The 20,493-nt window shown below is 54.0% G+C and overlaps 1 protein-coding gene across 1 annotated transcript; it reads right to left on the bottom strand.

Annotated features, from left to right (window-relative positions):
• Window positions 1-14,535: 14,535 nt before the first annotated feature.
• On the bottom strand, window positions 14,536-19,957 carry EDN2 (endothelin 2). Its single transcript, XM_069036171.1, has 5 exons — window positions 19,816-19,957; window positions 19,394-19,526; window positions 18,196-18,315; window positions 17,281-17,385; window positions 14,536-16,584 (listed from the first exon to the last, which is right to left on the bottom strand). Exons 1-5 carry the CDS (start codon window positions 19,871-19,873, stop codon window positions 16,473-16,475), a joined length of 528 nt encoding a protein of 175 aa, XP_068892272.1. The 5' UTR covers window positions 19,874-19,957; the 3' UTR covers window positions 14,536-16,472.
• Between the last annotated feature and the right edge of the window lie 536 nt (window positions 19,958-20,493).

Genomic DNA, 20,493 nt, shown 5'->3' with positions numbered 1-20,493 from the left:
AATGGTGACCCCAGCACTGCCCTGGGCAGCCTGTGCCAATATTTAAACACTCTTTCCATGGAGAAATTTTTCCCAATATCCAATCTGAACCTCCCCTGGCACAACTTGGAGCTGTTTCTGGGGAAAGAGGCCAAACCCCACTGGGCTACAACCTCCTTTCAAGTAGATGTACAATCCAGGTTTGTGAAGCACAATGGGCTGAAAACTTCAGGGCAAATAAAATGAAGAGTTTTCATCATTTATGGAAAACCCCATCCCTTTGCAGACAGTGGGACAAAGCCTCTGAGGTGGCACAATGAGCCCGCAAAGGGTACAGCAAGTACGGATTTGCCTCTTTGGGGGAGACCACTCTTGGAGCTGATGGAGAACTCAAACACGAGCCCAGATCAGGAAAAGTCATTCCTGGAAGAAGATCTGAGGTGCTCCCTGCTTTGGAGAAGGACACCCCAACATGGATCAGGCAAGGACCAGGTCGGGTGGGGAAGGATGGGAGAGTAAAACACCAAGGTGCCCACAAGTGGATATAGCACGAGACTGTGCAGAAGGAAAACGACCGGGATCCAGCCTCCCGTAACTCCAGGCGCTCCTGGATTGAAGTTTTCCTTAGGAAGAGAGCAGGGAAATGGAAAGGGAGAAAAGACAACAAAGGGAGATGGAATGCAGGAGGCCTAGAGATAAGAGGGGCTTGGGATGGCCCTGGTAAATGTCGCTGGAGGGATCAGAGGCACGGCTGATGAGCTTTGGAAGGGCTCCAACATCATTTGGAGAACAGGAGCGGGGAACAAGAGGAAAAAGAATCCCCTGGAGCAAGGGGGTCTTCAACAGGGGCAGCAGCAAGCAGGGAGAGGTCTCCAGGGACTGCTCTGTGCCCGTGGCTGGGGGAACTCACTGCTCCATTCCTGTTCCAACAGCTCTGCTCAGACACCCGTGAGTCACCCCAGCATTTTTAGCTCCTTACATAACTACTGCCAAAAGGGAAGGTGTTGCAGCAGAGCTGCCAACACAAATGCCCAGGGACCAGCTCTGCACCCGGTGGGATGAGTAAGCACCGGCTGCAGGACAGGCTGGGAGCATCTCTCACACCTCACCAGGTGTTTTGCAACAGGGATGAGCTGGAGCTCTGCCTCTGGTGGCAGCTGTTTTACCGAGCGCAGCGCTGGTGGGGCAAAGCTGGGAGGAAAATAGTCAGGAAAATGCCCGTGTTCCAGTGCAAACCCTGATCCACGGAGTTACCCCCTGCACAACCCCTGGCCCACTCACATGTGAGGTGTTTCCCTGCCACCACCTCTGCAGAGCCCAGAAATCCGGATTGTTACCAAATTTTGCATGCCTTGTTTTCCTGCGGAAAGTCCACAGGCACAGCAGAAACTGAATTAACCCTTTTGGGATCAGTGAGCATCACTGCAGATCCCCTGCAAAGCAGAGCTGGCTCTGCAGGTCTGATCCAGACCTGAACACCAGCAGGAAACTTCTCAAATCGTTCAGTGTTGTGTCCTCTGAGTTGGACCCTCAAGTTTTGTGCCACTAACAAGCATGAAGTGGCCTTAACAAAAAGCAGCATTTCGCAGTGTTCTCCAAATTTTGCATCTCACCCGGCTCCCCAGAAGAGCAGCTGCCTCACACCTGCCCACTGCAAGGAGGGAAACTCCCTTTATTAAAGCTTCTGTCCCCAGGAAACAGAATGCCACCCCTGCCTCGAAGAAACACACCACGCCCTGCACTTACTGCTCAGCGGGCTGGTAACCACTTCAAAGCAGCACTGCCCTGAGGAGTGATGATTCCTGAGAGGGTTAAATCAACATTTCCTAGGGAAGAACAGCACAGGGTGCTGCTGGGCAGAGCTCTGTGCTCAGCACGTCTGACCAGATCTGAATCCTGGAGCCTCTCTGACAGCAGGACACGGCTTGGGTGAGGGATGACCCCAGAAACTCTTGTGTCTCTTGGTGTTTCAGAGTAAGTGAAGGAAAGCTGCCAAATTTAATAAGAAAAGTTTTCTTACCCCAAACCTGGTGATAACCTGGGGCCCTGGGCAGGTGAGGAGGTGCTGGAGGGTCTCTGTCCCACCTTGGTATAAAATTCCATCTCATCTGGGGTGTCCTAGAGGAGGTAAAATGGAATTCAGTACCCACAGGCAGCAAAGTCCCAGACCAGCCCTGCAGCACAAGATTAGAGCAAAACCACTGTTTTACCAAAGGAAGAACCCCTGTCCTCCAGGAAGGACTGAATATTCCACCCGATATCCTTATTTTTCAGAATATGTGAAGGAAAGCTGTGAAATTGCCAAATTCGGTTTAGGAAAGTTTTCTTACCCCAAACCTGGTGATAACCTGGGCCCCAGGGTATGGAAGGAGGTGCTGGAGGATTTCTGTCTCACCTTGGTACAAAATCACGGCTCATCTGGGGTGTTCCAGGGGTGTTAAAACAGGATTCAGAGCCCTCAGGCAGCCAAGTCTCAGATCAGCCCTGCAGCACAAGTCTGGAACAGAATCACTCTTTTGCCTAAGGAAGAACACCCTGTCCTCCAGGAGGGATTGAATATTCCACCCTGTCCAAACCCTCAACCCCAAGGCCAGGGCAAAAAGCTGCTCTGTCAAACATCTCCTGGTGTTCATGGACCTACTCATGGCACCAAGGCAGCTCCTCGGGTCTGGGGTTATCAAAGACAAAACTCCTTTGTCCCAAAGCCAGGCTCATTTCCTTCCTACAGACAAACCTGGCCACTCCATTGACTCTGCTCTAAAATTACAGCTCTTTTTTAACCCCAAACCACCCTGCTGGCCTAGGGCGGTGCCCTCAGCACTGCCTGTCCTGCTCCTTGAGCCTCAGAGTGCAGCAGGTCTCAGGTGGTTGCCCAGTTAAAATAAAACATTACCAAAGTGGTCTCTCCATGTCCCTTCTCCAAATGGATTACCCAGAATTTGGGCATTTTTGTCATAATTCCATGACCGACACATTTCCATCCTGACTCTGGGAAAGGATTAAAGCTCATTATCCCACACTTCTTGATTTATTGTGCCCTTTCAGCCTCCCCACCACCACCCACCACCTGAATTCCAGGGCAGATCTGATAATTTTGGAGCAAGAGCATGGCTCCCTGTGGACTGGGCTCAGAACTGGGAATCATCAGGATCATTTTCTTTGTCCTTCAAGTATACTGATCAACTGCTCCCTGTAGAAATTCCTTCATTTTTACCCATCAGAGGGAACCACCTCCGATGTCTCCTCTCCCAGTGATGGCACAGGCTTTAAGAGAGTAAAAGAAACACTCATTAAACACACTTGAAACTTTTGAAGTGGCATTAAAGTGCTTTTTCCTTTGTGAAGAAGGGCTGGCTCAGCCTGGGCAGTGGCCAGGAGCTGTCAAGAGTTCTGCTTTGCACCGCGACTCGTTCGCTGCTGCTTGCAAATCATGCTCAGACTGAGAACTTCTGCACCAGCCACGTTTATTTAGTTGAGTTGGGGGTGCATCCAGCAGTTGCAGGTGGCTCTGAGAAGCTGGGCCTGGCTTTTACAGTTTAAATGCAGTTAAAAAAATGCATAAAACTCATTCATGCTCCAGCACATGGAGTTAATTATTCACAGTCCCAGTACAGGATGAGGGTTCCGATGACAATAAACCGTAACAGATTTCCTTGAAACACCATCCCTTGATTTCAGAATTACTTCTTTAAATGCCAGATAATTTTCTAGATCAGTGTCACAGGTAGGTCAACAGAAGGGTAGATTGTCCTCCATTCCTGTCTGATTACACCCGTAAGCAAAACTCTCTTATCAGCTTCGGAATTGCTTCCAAGACGGTGCCACCAGGATCCCTGGGCAGCACCAGCATCCCTCTCCTCCAGCACAGCAAACCCCCACTGCCTCTGGAGACACAGACTCGAGAGGAAGCGGAGCACAGAACCGATGGATCCATCTGTGAGGATGAGGAGAGGCGGTCCTGATTCCCTAGGAGCAGCCAGGCTTCGCACAGTGAAAGCGAAAGTGAAATTGAGAAATCGTGTGGTTATGGAAATGCCACACCTAACGGGTGGCAACAGGTGGGAAAATCCAGGTAGGCACCGGAGGAGGTTCAGGCTGGGCATTAGGAAAAGTTTTTTCCATGGATGAGTGGTCAGGAATTGGAAGGGGCTGCCCAGGGCAGTGGGAGAGGCCCCATCCCTGGAAGTGCTCAAAACCCAAGCAGAGGTGGCACTTGATGATCTGGTTTAGCAACATGGTGGGATCCAATCAAAGGTTGGACTTGATGATCTTGGAAGTCTTTTCCAACCTTAATGATTCTGTGAATTGGAGAATGTGATCCAAGAAAGCTTTGCTTGGTCACAGTCCTGGAGTTATCCTCCAGGAAATTCAGGCAGAGGTCTTCCCAGACACCTCCTGCCAGTGATCACCAGCATTCCCAGCTCCTCCCAGCTCCAGGGCAGCAGCAAACAGGCAGCTGTGTCCCTGGTTCTCCACTGTGCAGCTGCAGTGGTTTCACCCCTCTCCCTGGGAGCAGCACCTCTCTCTCAGTACCTGATTTCCACCCCCATTAGTGCAGCTCTGAACCTCACCATGATGAATTCCTTCTGCTGGAGCAGCACCAAGACCCAGAGAGAAACCTTTAATTGACCCTGCTTATGCTGCAAACCCCAGCACCATCCCCCCTGCTGCCCCACTGAGCCATGGAAGGTTCCCACATGCTGGGAACGGGGGTTCATTCAGCCTTTGGCTGAGAGCTGCACAGGGTGGGGTGATCTGAGCAAATCACTGCTCTGATTCCAGTCACGAGTGGTTTCCTCCACGCCCAGGACAGTGGGGAACACCAGGACCTGCCTTGTTCTCCTTCCCCATCAGAGGCTTCCTGGGGGCAGTTGAAAACTCACAGCAGGGATGTTCTGTCACCCATTTCGAAGGGGTTCTGCAGAAACAGAGCTACAGGATTATCAATTCAGGTGATTGAGCAGGACCTCAAAGAGGACTGGACATCTCTGATGGGCAGCAAACCTCTCCTCTCCACTGTCAGCTCTCTGACCCTGCTGCTCCTTCTCCTGTCTGGATGACAAGTGTTATTCCAAGCCTGCAGGCGAGCTGTAAATACAAAAACATGCACACCCTCCATTAACATTAGCAACAATATTTAAATCACCCTCTAGAGGCTAATTGGCGAAAATTCAAAGGTGACACAGTGAGAGCAGCCCTTGAACAAAGCATCAGATGTGGAGGTGCTGTTGCAGCTTGCCCAGGCTCTCTCGCTCCCCCCAGTCCGAGAGGGCAGATCCAGCACGGCCCAGGCAGTGGGAACGGGGCTCCTGGGGTGCCAAAAACACATGGATGAGGCTGAAGGGCTTCACGGGGCAGAAGAGTGGGTTTCTGTCCAAGATACCACAAACAGCTGCCCAGAATCATCAAATATTGGGGTCAGGAGGGACCTCTGACTATCAGAGTTCTGCCCAGGCAGGGTCACCTGGAGCAGGTGACACGGGAACACCTCCAGGTGGGTTTGGGTTGTCCCCAGAAGGGAGACTCCACACCCTCCCTGGGCAGCTGTTCTGTGCTCCATGGAAAGAAGCTCCCTGCCATGTTGAGGTGGAACTTGCTGTGTTTTAGTTTATGGCCACTGCTCCTCATTCTGTCCTGGGCACCCCTGGACTGACCCTGATAGGCTGAAACTCCGGGGTTTTAATTGGAAAGGGGATCCTTCCCCCAGACCAGGATGTAGCAATTGGGAGTTACAACCTGTGTTTGACATCTTCCTTAAATCCCAGCTCCTGGATCCATGGTGGGATGTGAGACTCTGCTCTTTCCACAGAGGCTCCTTGTGGAAAAGCACGCTTCAAATGTGACATTTGCTGGCTCGGTATCAAAAAAAAGCCTTTAAATAGACCCACACCGACATTCTCCACACAACCAGATGTTGAAGTCAGTGTTAAACTGACTTCATTTTCATACAGATTCGTGATCTTTAACATTTCTGAGCTAAGAGAGAAAAGTACTTTACAAACCCCTCTGGGGATATGACCCATAAAAGAGCAGCTGAACCGTGGACTCTCAGGAACTGCAACTTACGGCAATGTCTTTATTTCAGTAGCTGCACTTCATTTTCCCCCAGTTTTCATACCTTTCCCGAAGCCATGAGTCACGGCTCTAAGAACTCTCCAATTGCCCCCCATGGCAGCCCTCCAGCTCCTCTCTCAGCAGCCAGAGTGAGGTGAGCTTGCAGGAGCAGCTCAAGGTGTGGTTGAGGAGAAAGGCTAAAGGAGGAGGGGTGAAAAGGGGTGCTGTGGCGGCCGGTTAGCCTGTGCTACAAGGGACAAAGAGTTCTCTGGTAAGACAGTCCCTGGCACCAGAGACTTATGCCGTGGTCCCGGTGAGAAAAGAAGCCTCTCCCAGGCTGCTTTGTCCTGTTCTGGTAATGGACCCCACTTCTGCGTTCCTGGCTGCCTGTTGGCCACCCAGCCCCCTCGCTACCTTACGTATTTCATCCCCCAGAAAGTTCTCCACACCAGGTTCCCCCCCTTGGCCTCTGCCCCTCGCCACTCCCCCAGAGCTCCCCCACTGGTCCCCATTCCCTGGTCCTGCCTGTGCACCGCCCCCGTGCCCTCAGATCATTGGGCCCTGGCGCTCGCCCCGCTCCTGTACTTGAACCTGAGCTCTCCGTTGTCGCGTCTTTGCCTCTTGATCCCGTTGTGGTGTGGATGCAATAAACCTCCATCCTTGGAACTCAATGCAGAGACCCCTCCTGCCTCTTTGCCGTTGACCCGTACTACTGACGCTACCTGTGCGTTTGTGTGTGCACACGTGTGTGAGTGTGTGGGGCTGATCCCGCCGAGCGGCTTCGCTAACGAGACGCTCTGGGAAGATCACTGCACCCCACGGCACGGCACAGAGGCCGCAGAGAGCCCAGGATAGCAATAGGGTACAAAGGGACAACAGCCCTGGGCAGTTTGGCCCCTGTTTTCCCAAGGGAATGGCTCACACAGAGTGTGCCCACAAATCTCCAGGGCAGGGGGTGTGCGAGGCACTGCTGAGCCCCCCTTTCCCTGCCGTGTCCAAGAGCTGGCACGTTCCCACAGAGCAAAAATGGGTTAATTCCTCTTGATATTTAGGACATGTGTGGGAGCTCTGTATTTGCTCAGCACCCTTTACCTGAGGTTTTACACATCATAAAACAATCTGGGAAGGGACAAACACTCAAGGGGCAGGATCTGAGTGCCCAGCCATTCCCTCAAAACTCCTCTGCCCAAGGGCTCTTCTTTGCCAGTGCTCTCCATCATCCCTAAAATTTCTCGTCCATTCTCACTTTCCTTTGCATGTGAGGGGCTGTGAGGTTGGAAGGACCCACCTGGTTTGACACCTTGTTCAGTGCAGGCTGGAGAATTCTCCCTGTTCCCTGTCATGGCTCCTCTCAGTGCTGGACCCAATGCTTGCCATAAATCTGCACCTCAAGGAGACTTTGGCCAAAAAACCATCTCCGTGAGCAGCCCAAATCTCCCATGCACACCCCCCAGAGGCTGCAGCTGTGGTGTGAGAGGGTCCTGTGCCCAGCACAGCACCCAGAGCTGGGCACAGACTGGGTGTCACCTTCCCCTGGCTGCTCAGGGCCCTCCTGCCCTTGTTGCTCTTCCTCGGAGTGTCCCCAGCTGGTTTATCCCACTGGGACCTGGGAAACCACCACAAAAACAACCAGAGTTCCAGAAAAAGCTCAGAAAAGAGCTTGGGCCCAGGCCCTGTGCCCTGGAGGAGCCCCCTGGGCAGTGGGATGTGAGCTGCTCATTCCCACTGCCTGCGGGTGAGTGCTTTTAGTAATATAATTTTGATACCGTTAATATAAATATAAATATTTAATATAAATGAGACCTATAAATTCACTTCACTGCCCACCCCAGAAGTGTGAGCTGACATCAGGATGCCTTTTCCTGCTGCTTCTTTTCTCTTTCCCTGCTCCACATCTCCTGTCTTGACCTCTCCCACTCCTTTTCTTTCCTGTTGTCCTATTTATAAACTTAAATCTAAAAACTCACCTGCTGTGGAATGTGCAAGGAAAAGAGGGAAGGTGCAGGAAGGGAAGAAAAGGGAAGAAAAGGGAGAAAGAAAGAGAGGAAGGAAGGAAGGAAGGAAGGAAGGAAGGAAGGAAGGAAGGAAGGAAGGAAGGAAGGAAGGAAGGAAGGAAGGAAGGAAGGAAGGAAGGAAGGAAGGAAGGAAGGAAGGAAGGAAGAAAGAAAGAAAGAAAGAAAGAAAGAAAGAAAGAAAGAAAGAAAGAAAGAAAGAAAGAAAGAAAGAAAGAAAGAAAGAAAGAAAGAAAGAAAGAAAGAAAGAAAGAAAGAAAGAGAAAGAAAGAAAGAAAGAAAGAAAGAAAGAAAGAAAGAAGTGTTAATTAGCGCAGTCATAACAACAAAATAGTAGAAAAGATAAAGGAAGGGGAAGGAAAAGCAGAGCAGGAGAGTGCAGCAGTGTGGTGGAGACGAGGAAAGATGTGCAAAGGAAGTGTGGAAAGCTTCAGTGAAATGTGGAAATGGAAGGGGAAAGGAAAAGGCCACCCTAGATGAGGGCAGGCAGGCATCCACTACAGACAGGGAGCAGTGAGGGGACAGGACTGCACAGCTGGAGCAGATGTGCTGGTGGGGACTGGCTCCCAGTCACCAAACAGGAGATGCTCAGGGCACAGAGCACAGAGGTCTGAAATTTCCTCCGTGGGACCAGCCCAGAGAGCAGGAGAACCTCCTGCTGTGCACCAGGCAGGGCTTTTGAGCAGAGCATTTTCCCGTTAACTCAGACATCTTCACCCCCTGGCCCAGACTGGGGTCCCTGCCCTGGTCACAGTCTCCACTTGCTTTATCAGGCCCTGATTTCCCTGGTCTCCTCCACATCCTGTCCCTCCGAGCTCTCGGCTGGGCTTCCTCTGACCTGGCACGGTTGGGGGAGAAGCTCCGGGTCCCAGGCATGTCTTTATTTGGCATTTCAACACCGTCTCCTCGTGAGTGTCCCCAGAAGTGGGGACAGTGTCCAGAGAGATGCTCAAGGACACTTCAGGGGCCGAGTACCAAGTGTCCTTGCTGGGTCCAGAGCTGGTGTCAGCTCTGCTGGGGTTGGGGTCTGCAGAGCCTGAGCTCTTACTGAGCCAGCATCTGCAGGGCTTGAGTTCTCACCTGAGTCCTCATCTGAGCCAGGCTCTGCAGGGCCTGACTTCTTACCCAAGTCAGGGTCTGCAGAGCCTGAGTTCTCACCTGAGTTCTCACCTGAGCCAGGCTCTGCAGGGCCTGACTTCTTACCTGAGTTCTCACCTGAGTTCTTACCTGAGTTCTTACCCGAGTCAGGGTTTGCAGGGGCTGATTTCTCACCTGATTTCCTACCTGTGCCAGGGCAGAGGCAGGATCAGGGGTGTCTCCCTGAGCAGGGACCCCTGGCTGTGGCTCCATGCCCACACCTTTGCCCACACCCCTGTCCCTCAGCTGGCCACAACGGGGGCGATGGAGCCATTCCCACCTGCCATCCCCCAGGAGGGCAGAGAGGAAAGGCTCTTGGATGACCGGAAAAAACACCCATTTTTGCCTGGAGAATCCAGCCCTGTGCTCCAAGCGTGACACACGAGCACATCACCCGCGGGCTTGGAGCAGCAGCCACCTGTCCCAGCGGCTCTTCCCGGGAGCTTGGCTGATGAGCCTGGCATTGAGGAGGCAGCCCCGGCCATTGGGGCCGATCCCAGCTCCATGGAAAGCAGAGCCCCACCCTTCGGACCGGGATAATGTTTTCCCAAAGCCTCGCCGTGGTTGGCTTTTGTTTTGCTGAGCTGTTGCTACGCACCTGAGGCTCCGCCAGGGAAGGCGGCTCTGCAGAGGAAACAACGCTGGCAAAAGCCACCAGATCATTGTTCTGGCGCTTTCTGTGTCATGGACAAACACATGAACCTGCGCTTGTTTATCGGGAGGCACCAGGGCAGGATCTCGCTGGGTATCCGCAGGGCTGATTTGTCTGTCGGGCCCGCTGCTCTCAGCCGCAGCACTTAGCCCCAAAAAAACAAAACCAGGAAGAGACTAAGTGTTCCCATACAACTTCCAGCACAATCAGCAGCCCTCCTCGAAAGCGCCTTTGAAACAAGAAATGCGAGAGGGAAAAAACAATTAACACCAGGGACTTTATTGAAAAAAAAAAAAGACAATTCTTCCATTAATCAGAGCCTTATCAGCAGCAAGGTGATATAAAGCCAGGGTTTAATTGGAACCGAGCAATGTGTTTGTGCTGCTGTGGAGAGCCTTGTCTATGCGAGCAGGAATGTGGCCTGCATCCTGTTTTCCCTGCCGATGGGGGAGGAATCCGCTGCGCCATTCCTTGAAAGGCTGCGGCGTGTTTGCCACCAGCTCCATGCTGGGCCTGTGAATCGGGTTCCTGCTCCTCAGCATCCTCTGCGCTCGCAGGGATCCCACAGCGCCGGGATGTTTTGTAGGAAGACAGGGGCCATCCTTCCAGCGGCCGCAGCAGGAGTCCCTCGCCGTCCCTTTGTGCTGCGTCCAACAGCGGGACAATTCCCAAGGCAGGGAGATTCCAGATGCCAGGGGTGGTTTATCGGGTTTGTCACGGACCCTGTCACTCACCTGTGCCTTTGCGAAGGGCAGCACAGACCAAACTCTGTTTTAGTGGGGCTTTTGCTCCCTCCTGCCCTGGGCAGTGCCTGGGGGTGCCAAGAGCCCCCAGCTCCCAGGAAAATTGGGTCAAGGCATCAGGCGGGGAAGGATCCTCCAGCCCCTCTGCTCCTCTACCTGTGCAGGACCTTTGAAGGGCACTTGGTCATTTCCTTCCATGGTAAACACTCAGGGTCAGGGTTCAACCTCTGCCAGTCCCTCAGCTCCACCCCAGTGCCCAGAAGGGTGTCCCAGACTGATCCTGGCTTTTCCCTCCTTCTCCTTCCTTGCATCCATCCCTTTTTCGCACAGGGAACCTTCACCCTGCTCCACTGCCATGGCATTAAATGTTAGGCTGCCTTTAACACCAGGAAACCTAAAGTTTATAAACCCTTTTCCCCTCTTCCCAGCCCCAACCTCTCACAAAGGGAATCACAGCGATGCCTCCATCCTTCCTTTTGCCAGGATCAACTGCCCCAACCCAAATCCAGCACCTTTTTCTGCACCAAAACTCCGCTTGGCTTGGATGGAGAGCTGTCCAAACCTCCCAGTGGCCACACAAATACAAAGTCTGGCTTCCCCAGGCAAGGGTGGCAATGTCACCCAAGAGCAGCTTGGTGGAAGTGTGGCACAGGCACCCAGCAGCGCAGCCCAGCATAATTAAGCAGCATTCTTATTCACGTCATCTCCTGGCTTTGGCATGGCTTTTATTACAGTCATTACAAAGACAGATATTACTTTTGGATTGACTCACTTGATGGGTTGATCAGCACTTTATTGTAGCCTCCAGTTATAGCACTTTTTATGGCAGCCAGAAGAACTTAACCATTAGCACACTATTAGGAGGAACACTGGCAACTGATTAAGTTGCTGAAGGTCAAAGACATTTTTCTTAATTGCTCCACATGTGCTCCCTCCTCCTCCCCCTGCAACGGAGCTGGAGGGAGTTTATTCCCTTTTAACAACAAAGTCACAGAGCAGCACCTCGGATTTGCCATCAAATCCCTGGGAGAGGCTCATTCCCCACCCCAGATCTTCTCTGAACTGTCACGGTCTCGCTGCTGAAATGAAGGCGTGGAGATTTTCAGAGATGGAAACTTAAAAAGCCGTCAGGGTGACTCTTTGGGCACCACATCCTGCAGATAACGGGGAAACCGGGTCAGGATGAAAAGAGGGGAGATGCCAGGGGGACATCCCTGTCTTTGGAGGGAGATGGGAGAGGATTCTCCAGCCTCTGTGGGCTCTCATAACTCCTCGTTGGATTTTCCAACCTCTGTGGGTTCTCACAATTCCCAGTTGGATTTTTCAGCCTTTGTGGGGGCTCTCAAAATTCCTTGTTGGATTTTCCAACCTCTGTGGGTTCTCACAATTCCCAGTTGGATTTTTCAGCCTTTGTGGGGGTTCTCACAATTCCCAGTTGGATTTTCCAACCTCCATGGGGGTCTCACAGCTCCCAGATGGATTTTCCAGCCTCTGTGGGCTCTCTGAGTTGTGGCTGCTGCCAGAACAACCCCACTGCAGGCAAGAAGAGATCCCAGAGTTTGGGAAAGTCTCTTGGATCGGCCTTGTCATTCTCTCCCTTGGAATGCAGCACCTGAGGTGTTTTCCCACTAATTCACAGGGAAAGATGCTCAGCAAGGTGTTCATGCCCTGTTTTTCAGGCTGTGCTCCAGAGGCACCACAAGAGTGACAATTCCCAGCACGAGCTGAGCCAGTGGCACCTCCCTCCCTGTCCCCCACACAGGGGACAGAGGTTTTGTCCTTGTGGGATCCAGGATGTGCTTACCTGGAGCTCCTTCATTACCCAGCACAGCTAATTAATGGAAATATAAACGATGTGATTCCTTAATCCCTCTGGGACCATCTACATTTTCTCCTCAAGCTCCTCCCCTCTCCCTGCCCACCCGAGCTGAGAAGCCAAAACCACCAAAAGCCATTTCTGTGGCCAATTCCACCTGCAGAATCTCTGCAGTCTGTCAGTCTCAGCCCCAGGGCTGGCTGCTCGTGGGGCTTCATCTTTCGGCTTCATCCTATTTTCTCTCAACACTTCTCCCAAGCAGAGCCAGTCCAACAAATATTAAAAGGGAAAAAAGTCCCATCAGAAAAATATTGCCCAACTTGACGAGGACAGAAGCGTCCCACAGTGCAGAAGGGAATTTGCTGCCTGTGGGCCATTTAAGAAGTGCTTTTTTTAAGGAACTCTGGAAAAATGGGAGAGCCAGGAATGGCAGAAGATGTCCATTTTGATGGGAATTGTCAATAGGAAAAAAGGCAGCTCTTATTAAGGATGCCCCATCACGAATACTCAGAACTGCCTTTGGAAGTTGCCCGATTTCCTGGATTTTCCACTCAAATGAAGCTTTATTATTCTGCCCTTTCCTGTTACTTGTGAGAATTTATAAAACACTCCTCCTTCAGCCTCCTTCAGCTGATCTTTATCAGCAAATTCAACAACCTCAAGAATAAGCACAGTCCTCTCTTATCCCTTTTCACCCTAATTAAGATGCTCTTAAGAATCTTCTTCCCTCGGGTGATACCTAATTAGGGCTCGTAATTAAAGCTGTGCCCGAAGGCTTTGCTCAGAGGTTGGCATCAGCCCAGGCCCCACCACGGGGTTCAGGCTGTCCCTCAGCCCTTGGTGGCACTGAGGGGCTTTGTAGGACATCCCAGCAAGGAGCTCTGCTGAGGTTTTGGGATCAGGGCACTTTGCAGCATTTCCTTCTCTGGTTCTCAGCGGTCCAAAGTTTCCCTGCTTGAATGTGGGGAAACCTCCCTGGAACGTTTCCCATTATTCCTATGCCAAAATTTCCTCTGTTAATTCATCTTAGGGCCCCAAAAACCTCTCAACCCCCCCACAACGATTAGCTCAGGTTTTCCCTCTTTCCCAGGCACTGTGGCAGAGCTGGAGAGCATCTCCTATGGTCCCACCTCCCGAAATGTGGCGCTCCCCTGGTGCCAGGACCCTCTGAGCACCCCAATCAGGGATATTTTCTCTCTGAGACCAAGGTTGTAGTTCCTTTGGGACTTCAGGGAGACGAATCAGAAGCTGGGCCTGGGGCTGGCTCAGTGGACATTGCAGAGGGTGGGGAAATCTTTCCTGGGAAATGCACAGTGCCCTCATTTTCCTCATTCACACCACTGAAATCAGCCCCAGTGGGACACCATGGAAATGAACCCAAATTCCAGGCCTGTTCTGGGGTTAGGGTGAGCAGAAGAGGGGAGAATTTCACCTTGGATATTGCACACATTACACAGGGACTTTGCAGTGTTTCAAGGTACCTTTTCCCCCCTTGTACCTGTAATTTCAGGTCCCTTTTATCATTACCTTTGCCATTAAAGTCACAGAAACATCTCAAGGACTCTGGGTTTCACACCAAGCTCTGGGGTGGAGGCTGGGCCGTGGGAAATGCAGCTCAGCCAGGAAAATCAGGGAATAGGAAAGGATGGGGCCCCTCCTGACTCTTCGGCATCGTCACATCATCCTTTTGAACTGCACTTAAAATTATTATTATTATTATTATTGTTGTTGTTATTACTATTATTATTATTATTAATAATAATAAAACACTGAGCCATTCCCAGATCTAAAGCTCTGTCCCTGCCCTGCTGACCCCACAGCCAAAGGGATGGGGAAGGACTGGACTCAACCCCAGACAAACCCCACCAGGATCCTTCAGCACAAGGATCCAAACTGGTCCCACACCCACAACAAGCTGGGGATGATTTCCCATCCCTGTTCCCAGAGAAATCCGGGAAGGAAGAAGGTGTTGGCATTAAGGAATGTTTAAACCAGGCAGATGGGTTCACTTTGAACTGAAATGTGCCCAGGACCATTCCCAGCCTCCCCATTCCCACTCCTTTTCCCATTTCTTTTGGCCACCTGGATTCCTTTCACTTCACCCACCGCCACCCAGCCACCAAATAAGGAAGGAAAGTGCCATTGACTGTTGTCATTATTTATTACAAACTATATCTTGACAATTACTGTCTAAAAAAAATCAATAGATTTAAATAAATATACAGATTTCAGGATGCTACATATGGCAGGTGTGCAGTAAGTCCCTTAGGGATGGGACATTGCACACATGAGGAGATTGACAGAGTACTTTACAGCAGGAATTTTATTTTAAATTACTCACATTAAACCATGTGCAAAGTTTCCTCTGGAACAAATCCTCTCAGGATTTTCTCCTTTCTTTTTTTGGTTTTTTAGAATGACTCCAACCTTCAGAAGGTCAAATATAAAACCAGATTCTCTGCAGCTTTGGGGACCAAATGATTAATCTGCTGTTTCATTCATGATACAATCAACTGGTCTCATTTTATCCCGCTCTGGGGCTTAAATCAAAATCAAGGAATTATTTTTCTTGTCCATCGGCACGACGCTTGCAACAGCCACAGATTTTGGTCCACCACCAACTTCAAGCAGCCTTTCCAAAGCTCCTGTGTACTCCTGGCGTGGGCAGCAGAGGGACGCAGCAGTGGCTCCAGGGCATTCTTTGCCTGCCCTGCCCGGTGAGAGCCACGGCTCCCTGCAGAGCTCAGTCTGCCCAGGAATAAAAGTGCATTTGTGCCACAGCTCCGGAGCCCTGAGCCTCAGTTTGCCTGCACCGTTGGTTTTCCAGGCCCTGGGCTCAGTGTTTTTCCCCTAATTTTTCCTTCCCTCCCCCCAGGCCAGAAGATCTGGGTTTAAACCTGAGCCTAAGCTCAGACAGGGCTGTGCTCTCTTACAGAATCACAGAGGGTTTGGGGTGGAAGGGACCTTAAAATCATCCAGTTCCACCCCCTCTTCCTGCCAGTCCTTCACTCCACATCACTCTGACCTGGCTGCCCCTCACCTGAGGCCTTGCCCACCCAGGTTCCCCTCCCATGGTGACGTGCTGCCCAGGACTGGGCACTTATTGCCCAGAGCCCGACTCAGGCTGACCTAAGCCAAGCAGCAAGCCAGGCTTTGGGTGCCCCCTCCCCACCACCCAAACCCCCTGCCCTGAGCTTTTCCCTCCAGGCAGAGCTGGGAGAAAGTTGGGATAATCAAGAGCTGGGAGTCCTCACTCAGGGAGATGAGATGGGGTCACTGACCCACACCAGGGCTCTGCTCACCCTCCCCCGGCTATGGGGGCTGCGGCTCCTGCACAAACCCACAGCAGCCTGTCCACCCCAGCCCTGTGCCCGCTGGCAGGGGACATGCCTGGCTTTGGTGCCATCTCTGGGGTAACTGATCCTCCACCTCAGCCGCAGCCAGGACCTCTGTGAAAATTCACCCCAGTGGCTTCTCAGCCAGTGAGTGGCACTGACTGCTCAGCTGGCTCCAGAGGATGAGGATAGAAACTTTTAATACAAACTGGGAGCTGTTTCACCACGGGAGTCTCGTCCACAGGCACTGACTGACAAGAGGAAATAGTGCAAAGGTGGGTTTGGGCTGGGGACAGCTCATCCCTGACTGCAGTGAGCAGCCAAACCCCTCTGAATGGGGCCAGGCTGGGCCCAGGCTCAGACTCAGCCCAGGCCACTGACAGGGGCTTGGTGCTGCCTCGTCCAGCACTGCCCAGAACCCCCTGGTTGTGATTCACCCACTGAGCGTGGGCTGAGCCTCTGCCGAGGGCTCCAGGGCAGAGTCCAGCTGGTGCTGCTCCAGCACGACCCTTGCCTGATCCAAAAAGGCGCAATTCAGCTCCAGGACACTTCTCAGACTGCATGGAGACAGTTTTCCCTTTACAGCAGTCCCTTGAGTGCTGGTTCATGCAGCAGGAACACGGAGACTTCCACTTCCTTCCCCTCCACTCACGGCCTTCCCTTCAGCTCTACCAACTGACAGCGGAGCTGGTGGCACCCACAGGACTCCAAATTCTTCTGGTGAGCTTGGTGTGCACCTGTCTCTTATCTCTTCTTCTTCCAGATGTTTTTCTCCCAAGGCAGCGCCGGTGGCTGGGTGTCCCTCCGGGAGCGCTGCTGGTGCTTGCCGGAGCGCGGGCTGGACACCCTGAGGTCCCTGGGAACAAAAGGGACACCGGGGTCACTCTCCAGCCCATCTGCTCCCTCCTCAATATCCCATATTGTGGCATTTATCTGCCCCTCACCATGATTTGCTGGGAGGCAGGAGATGGGGAAGGAAGAACAGGACTTTCTAGCCACAATGGAGCTCCATCAAGCCCAACAAGGTGGCAGGGGATTCAAGGATGACCCAAAGTGCTGCTCCCCCAGATCTGCCCTTCAGAAAGCATTCCCATTGCCTCCGATTGAGCTGCCACCAGTTCATTCATTTGCCACCTCCCCTTAGCTCAGTTACACTCCTGGAATTGTCTCTCCCCACAATTCCACAGTTCCCTGATGTGGGGTTAGAAAAGTTCTGTCCTTTGGTCCAAAGGTGCTGCCCAATAAATCATCTTCCTTCACGGTGCCATCCCCCTTCTGCACACCACCCATCTGCCTGTCCCACATCAGGAGCTCCCCTCTCCAACCAAGAATTCCGTTCGATGTGACATCCCTCTGCTTTGGGAAGGGCACAAGCAGCTCTGGCTCCCTCAGCTGGAGCCTTCAGTGCCGCAGAGAGCAGAAACAGCCAAGTGTCCCCATTTAAAGGAGGCAGGAGGTCAGATCCAGGAGGTAACTGCAGCCTGGGGCCACAACCACACATTTTCAAGTGCTCATGAGGGACGTTCAGAGTGGGTTTAGGTGCCCTGCTCACCTGAGAGCTCTCAGCAGCCCAGGATGGGGAGGCCTCGTGGCACCGCTCTGCACAGACCTCGCTGGTGCTCCAGAGCTCACGGGGAGCTTCAGACTCTGGAGGTACCTAAAGAGCAAGAGGAGAAGCCTGAGCCACCACAGCCAGGCTGCGGGGAGCACAGGGGGAGCCCTGCCCCGCTGACAGACAGCTGAATGCACGGCTTTGAAGGGTTAATTGCAGCTATTTGGGAGCAATTCACGGCTCACTCTGACTGCTGCTCCCTTCTGCCAGAGCTGCTCTATTCACAGGAATATTTAATGGCGATTGTAGCTATTGCCTGGCTATGGGATTAATGACAGATATCCACTGCGGCTTTGCTCCCACCTCCCCTCAGCAGCGCTGCTGAAGCTGAACTGAGACCCCACACGCACCAAGAACAGAGGTGGCCACAGAGGACGTTTGACTGCGGAGTCCCAGCTCAGAGCAGGCCTGCTCTGCTCCCCTCTGAGCCATGAAGGGGACACTGGTGTCCCAAAGCTCCACACCCTCACTTGTCCCCATTTCCAGGGTGCTGCCAGCTCTCCCTTCTGAGCAGTGGACATCGGTGTCCCAAAAATCCACACCCCTGCTTGTCCCCGTTCCCAGGGTGCTGGCAGCTCCGCCTTCCCACCAGCACACCCGGTGCTTCCCCAGCCTCCCGGCAGCAGCAGCAGCAGCAGGGATGGAGGTGACATTGCTGCCTCTCAGCTGATAAAGGGACCGTTGTACACCCAGACCACCCGGTGACACTGCCAGGGCTCTCGGGAGGGGAGGAAAAAGCCACCAGACAAGTCCCAGCTGTTGGCACAGAGCCGTCCCCGGGGACGCGGTGCACACACCGCAGCTCCTGAGCACTGCCTGCCCCTCATCCCCCCCGGGGATATCCCCAGCGCTTACCCCGGCTTCCCCTGGCAGAAGGTGGCACAGATGCTGTCCCTGGAGTGCGAGCACTCGCACCTGCCCGCGGCCCTCTTGCGCCGCCTTGGCGGGCTGCCCAAGCCGTAGGGAGCGGTGTGCCTGGGAAAAACAAAGGAATTCAGCTTTGCCACCAACCTTTCATTGGCCAACAGGTTTATAACAGGGTCCTGGGAGGCAGCCAAGCCAGTGCCAGGATAATAAAAGACTCATCTATAGACATAAGGTGAAAAGGTCACTGATAGGTCCGAGCCTTTAAACGCCAGCTCCTCTCCCCCATCCCTCCCTCCCGGGAGATTGCCACTCTGTGCTGGCTGAGAACGGGAGTTTGCTCTCCTTGCAGCAGCCCAGGTGCCCGTGCAAGGGCTGCCACATGGGCTGGGCGAGCTGGCAGCTCAGACGGGTGGCACAGCTCCTGAGGAGCCCGGCCAGCCCGGGCCGGCAGCCCCGTTCCCCAGCACGGCTGAGGGGGCAGGGCTCTCCCTTCCCCGAGGGTTTAACACACAGGACACTGCACAGCCCCAGCTGTCTCGGGGCCAGAGCAGGTTCTCGTGCTCCCAAAGCTGCGAGCGCATTCCCGCTCCATCTCTGATGGCAATCTCCTCTCCCAGAGGCTCCGGGATTGGCAGGGACTGCAACTATTCCCCGAGCAAGCAGCGAGTTGTAAATGCATGTCAGCGAGCACGATTATAACCACACCTGAGCGTGTGTGCTGTGCTCCAGTGCGATGGCCATTGGTCTGAAAGCGCTGGGAAAGCTGCTGGAGCATTCCTGAGGGCAGGACTTGGCAGCCGAGGGCCCGCAGTGCCAGCCCAGCGCTGCCTCATTAACAATACTGGCAGGCAGCAGCCAGGGTTACAGTTTGTGAGCGGGGAAAGGAACTTTCTGACTTGCAGCCACAACATCTCGGTGTTGCTCTGGGCTCGGAGAAGTACAAACCTCAGGAAAAGCCAAGCCCGGGAGGAAGCAGCGCCCTGTGCTTTCACCCTGATGGCTGAGGGTTGGACAAACACCTGAGCAGCAGCAGCAGCACAGCTTGTCCCTTTCCAGGCTGAACGTGCGCCCCGGAGCAGGTGCTGCCAGAGCCTCGCAGCTCTGGGACCCTTTCCCACCCCCTCCAGCAGAAGGTACAGCCGCTGCCCATCAGCGGAGCCGCCCCGAGCGCTGCGCTCCTGCTCACCCAGGTGTGTTGACCCAGATGATGTCCAGGTGACAGAAGTAGATGCATTCCTTATCCAGCCAGCTGTTGCAGGAACATCGCTTGGTCCTCGGCGGCGCGGCCAGGTGGGACTCGGGCTGGGGGTGGCCCAGACCTGCAGCACAAGGAGGGAGGAATGAGCGGCCCGTCCGTGTGTCCCCTCTGAGGATCGCGGCGATGTCCCCGTGCCTGCGGCTCGGCCGGAGCGCGATGGGGCTGCGCTTTCTCAGGGACCGGGGGCTCCCCGCAGCGAGGGACCCGCACCGCGCCCGCAGCCCCCGCGCACACCCCGCGCACACCCCGGGCACCCCCGGCCCCGCTCCCCGCGCCGAGGGCTGCAGGGCGTCCTCCCTCCCGTGCGGGCACCCCCGGGGCTCCGAGCCCCCCTCCAGCCCGGGGCTCACCGGCTTCCAGCAGGGCGCAGAGGGCGAGCGCCAGCAGCACGGCGGGGTGGCTGCCCATGACCGCGGCTCTGCGCTGGCGGCTTTGGGGCTTCTCCGGGGCTTTTCCTCCTTTCGCTGCCGTCCCGGCTCTTCCAGCGGAGCCGCCGCGCTGCGTCTGGAGCCGGCGGGCGGCCGGCAGGTGCTTTATAGCCCCGGCCCAGCGCGTCACCGCTCCGCCCCCGGGGAACGCCGGGCTCGCGTGGGGCGGGCGCGGACCCCCCGCTCCTCCCCGGGACACGCTGGGCTCCTCGGGTTCCTCTGGCGGAGGGGATGGGGAGCTCCGGGGAGAAAGTGCCGGGGAGTGGGAAAAGTCTCCGGGGCCGGGATGCGGCGTGGGGGGAGCGTGTGCGGAGTGTGCCCGAGGGGTCCTGAGCGGGGCCGGGCTGAGGGGAAGGCAGCGAGCAGAGGGGAGTTTGCGGGCAGTGTCCCCCCGCGAGCCCTCCCGGCCCCCCGCACCTCCCTCGGCCGCGGGGATGCTTTAACCTGCACAAACTGGGCAGAATTCAAGATCAAAGTCAAGTTTTCACTTGAAATGTCTTAATTTGACTGACTTTATTTTAATAAAAACGTAAATTGATAAACTCGCTTGAAATTGCTGCAATGACGGTCTTGATTTTCTCTGTCTCTTTTTTTCCTCTA

This window comes from Aphelocoma coerulescens, chromosome 23 (genome assembly GCF_041296385.1).
Source record: "Aphelocoma coerulescens isolate FSJ_1873_10779 chromosome 23, UR_Acoe_1.0, whole genome shotgun sequence".
In the NCBI taxonomy this organism is placed as follows: Eukaryota; Metazoa; Chordata; class Aves; order Passeriformes; family Corvidae; genus Aphelocoma; species Aphelocoma coerulescens.
The sequence above is the reverse complement of the archived record's forward strand: the minus strand, read 5'-3'. Positions and strand labels throughout refer to the sequence as shown.

Excerpts from the sequence above, each read along its gene's own strand:
- EDN2 (XM_069036171.1), bottom strand. The coding sequence starts at position 19,873 with ATGGGCAGCCACCCCGCCGTGCTGCTGGCGCTCGCCCTCTGCGCCCTG. Across the intron at positions 18,316-19,393 it reads ATCTGGGTCAACACACCTGG|GCACACCGCTCCCTACGGCT; the intron begins GTGAGCAGGAGC and ends TGTTTTTCCCAG. Across the intron at positions 17,386-18,195 it reads TTCTGCCAGGGGAAGCCGGG|GTACCTCCAGAGTCTGAAGC; the intron begins GTAAGCGCTGGG and ends CTTGCTCTTTAG.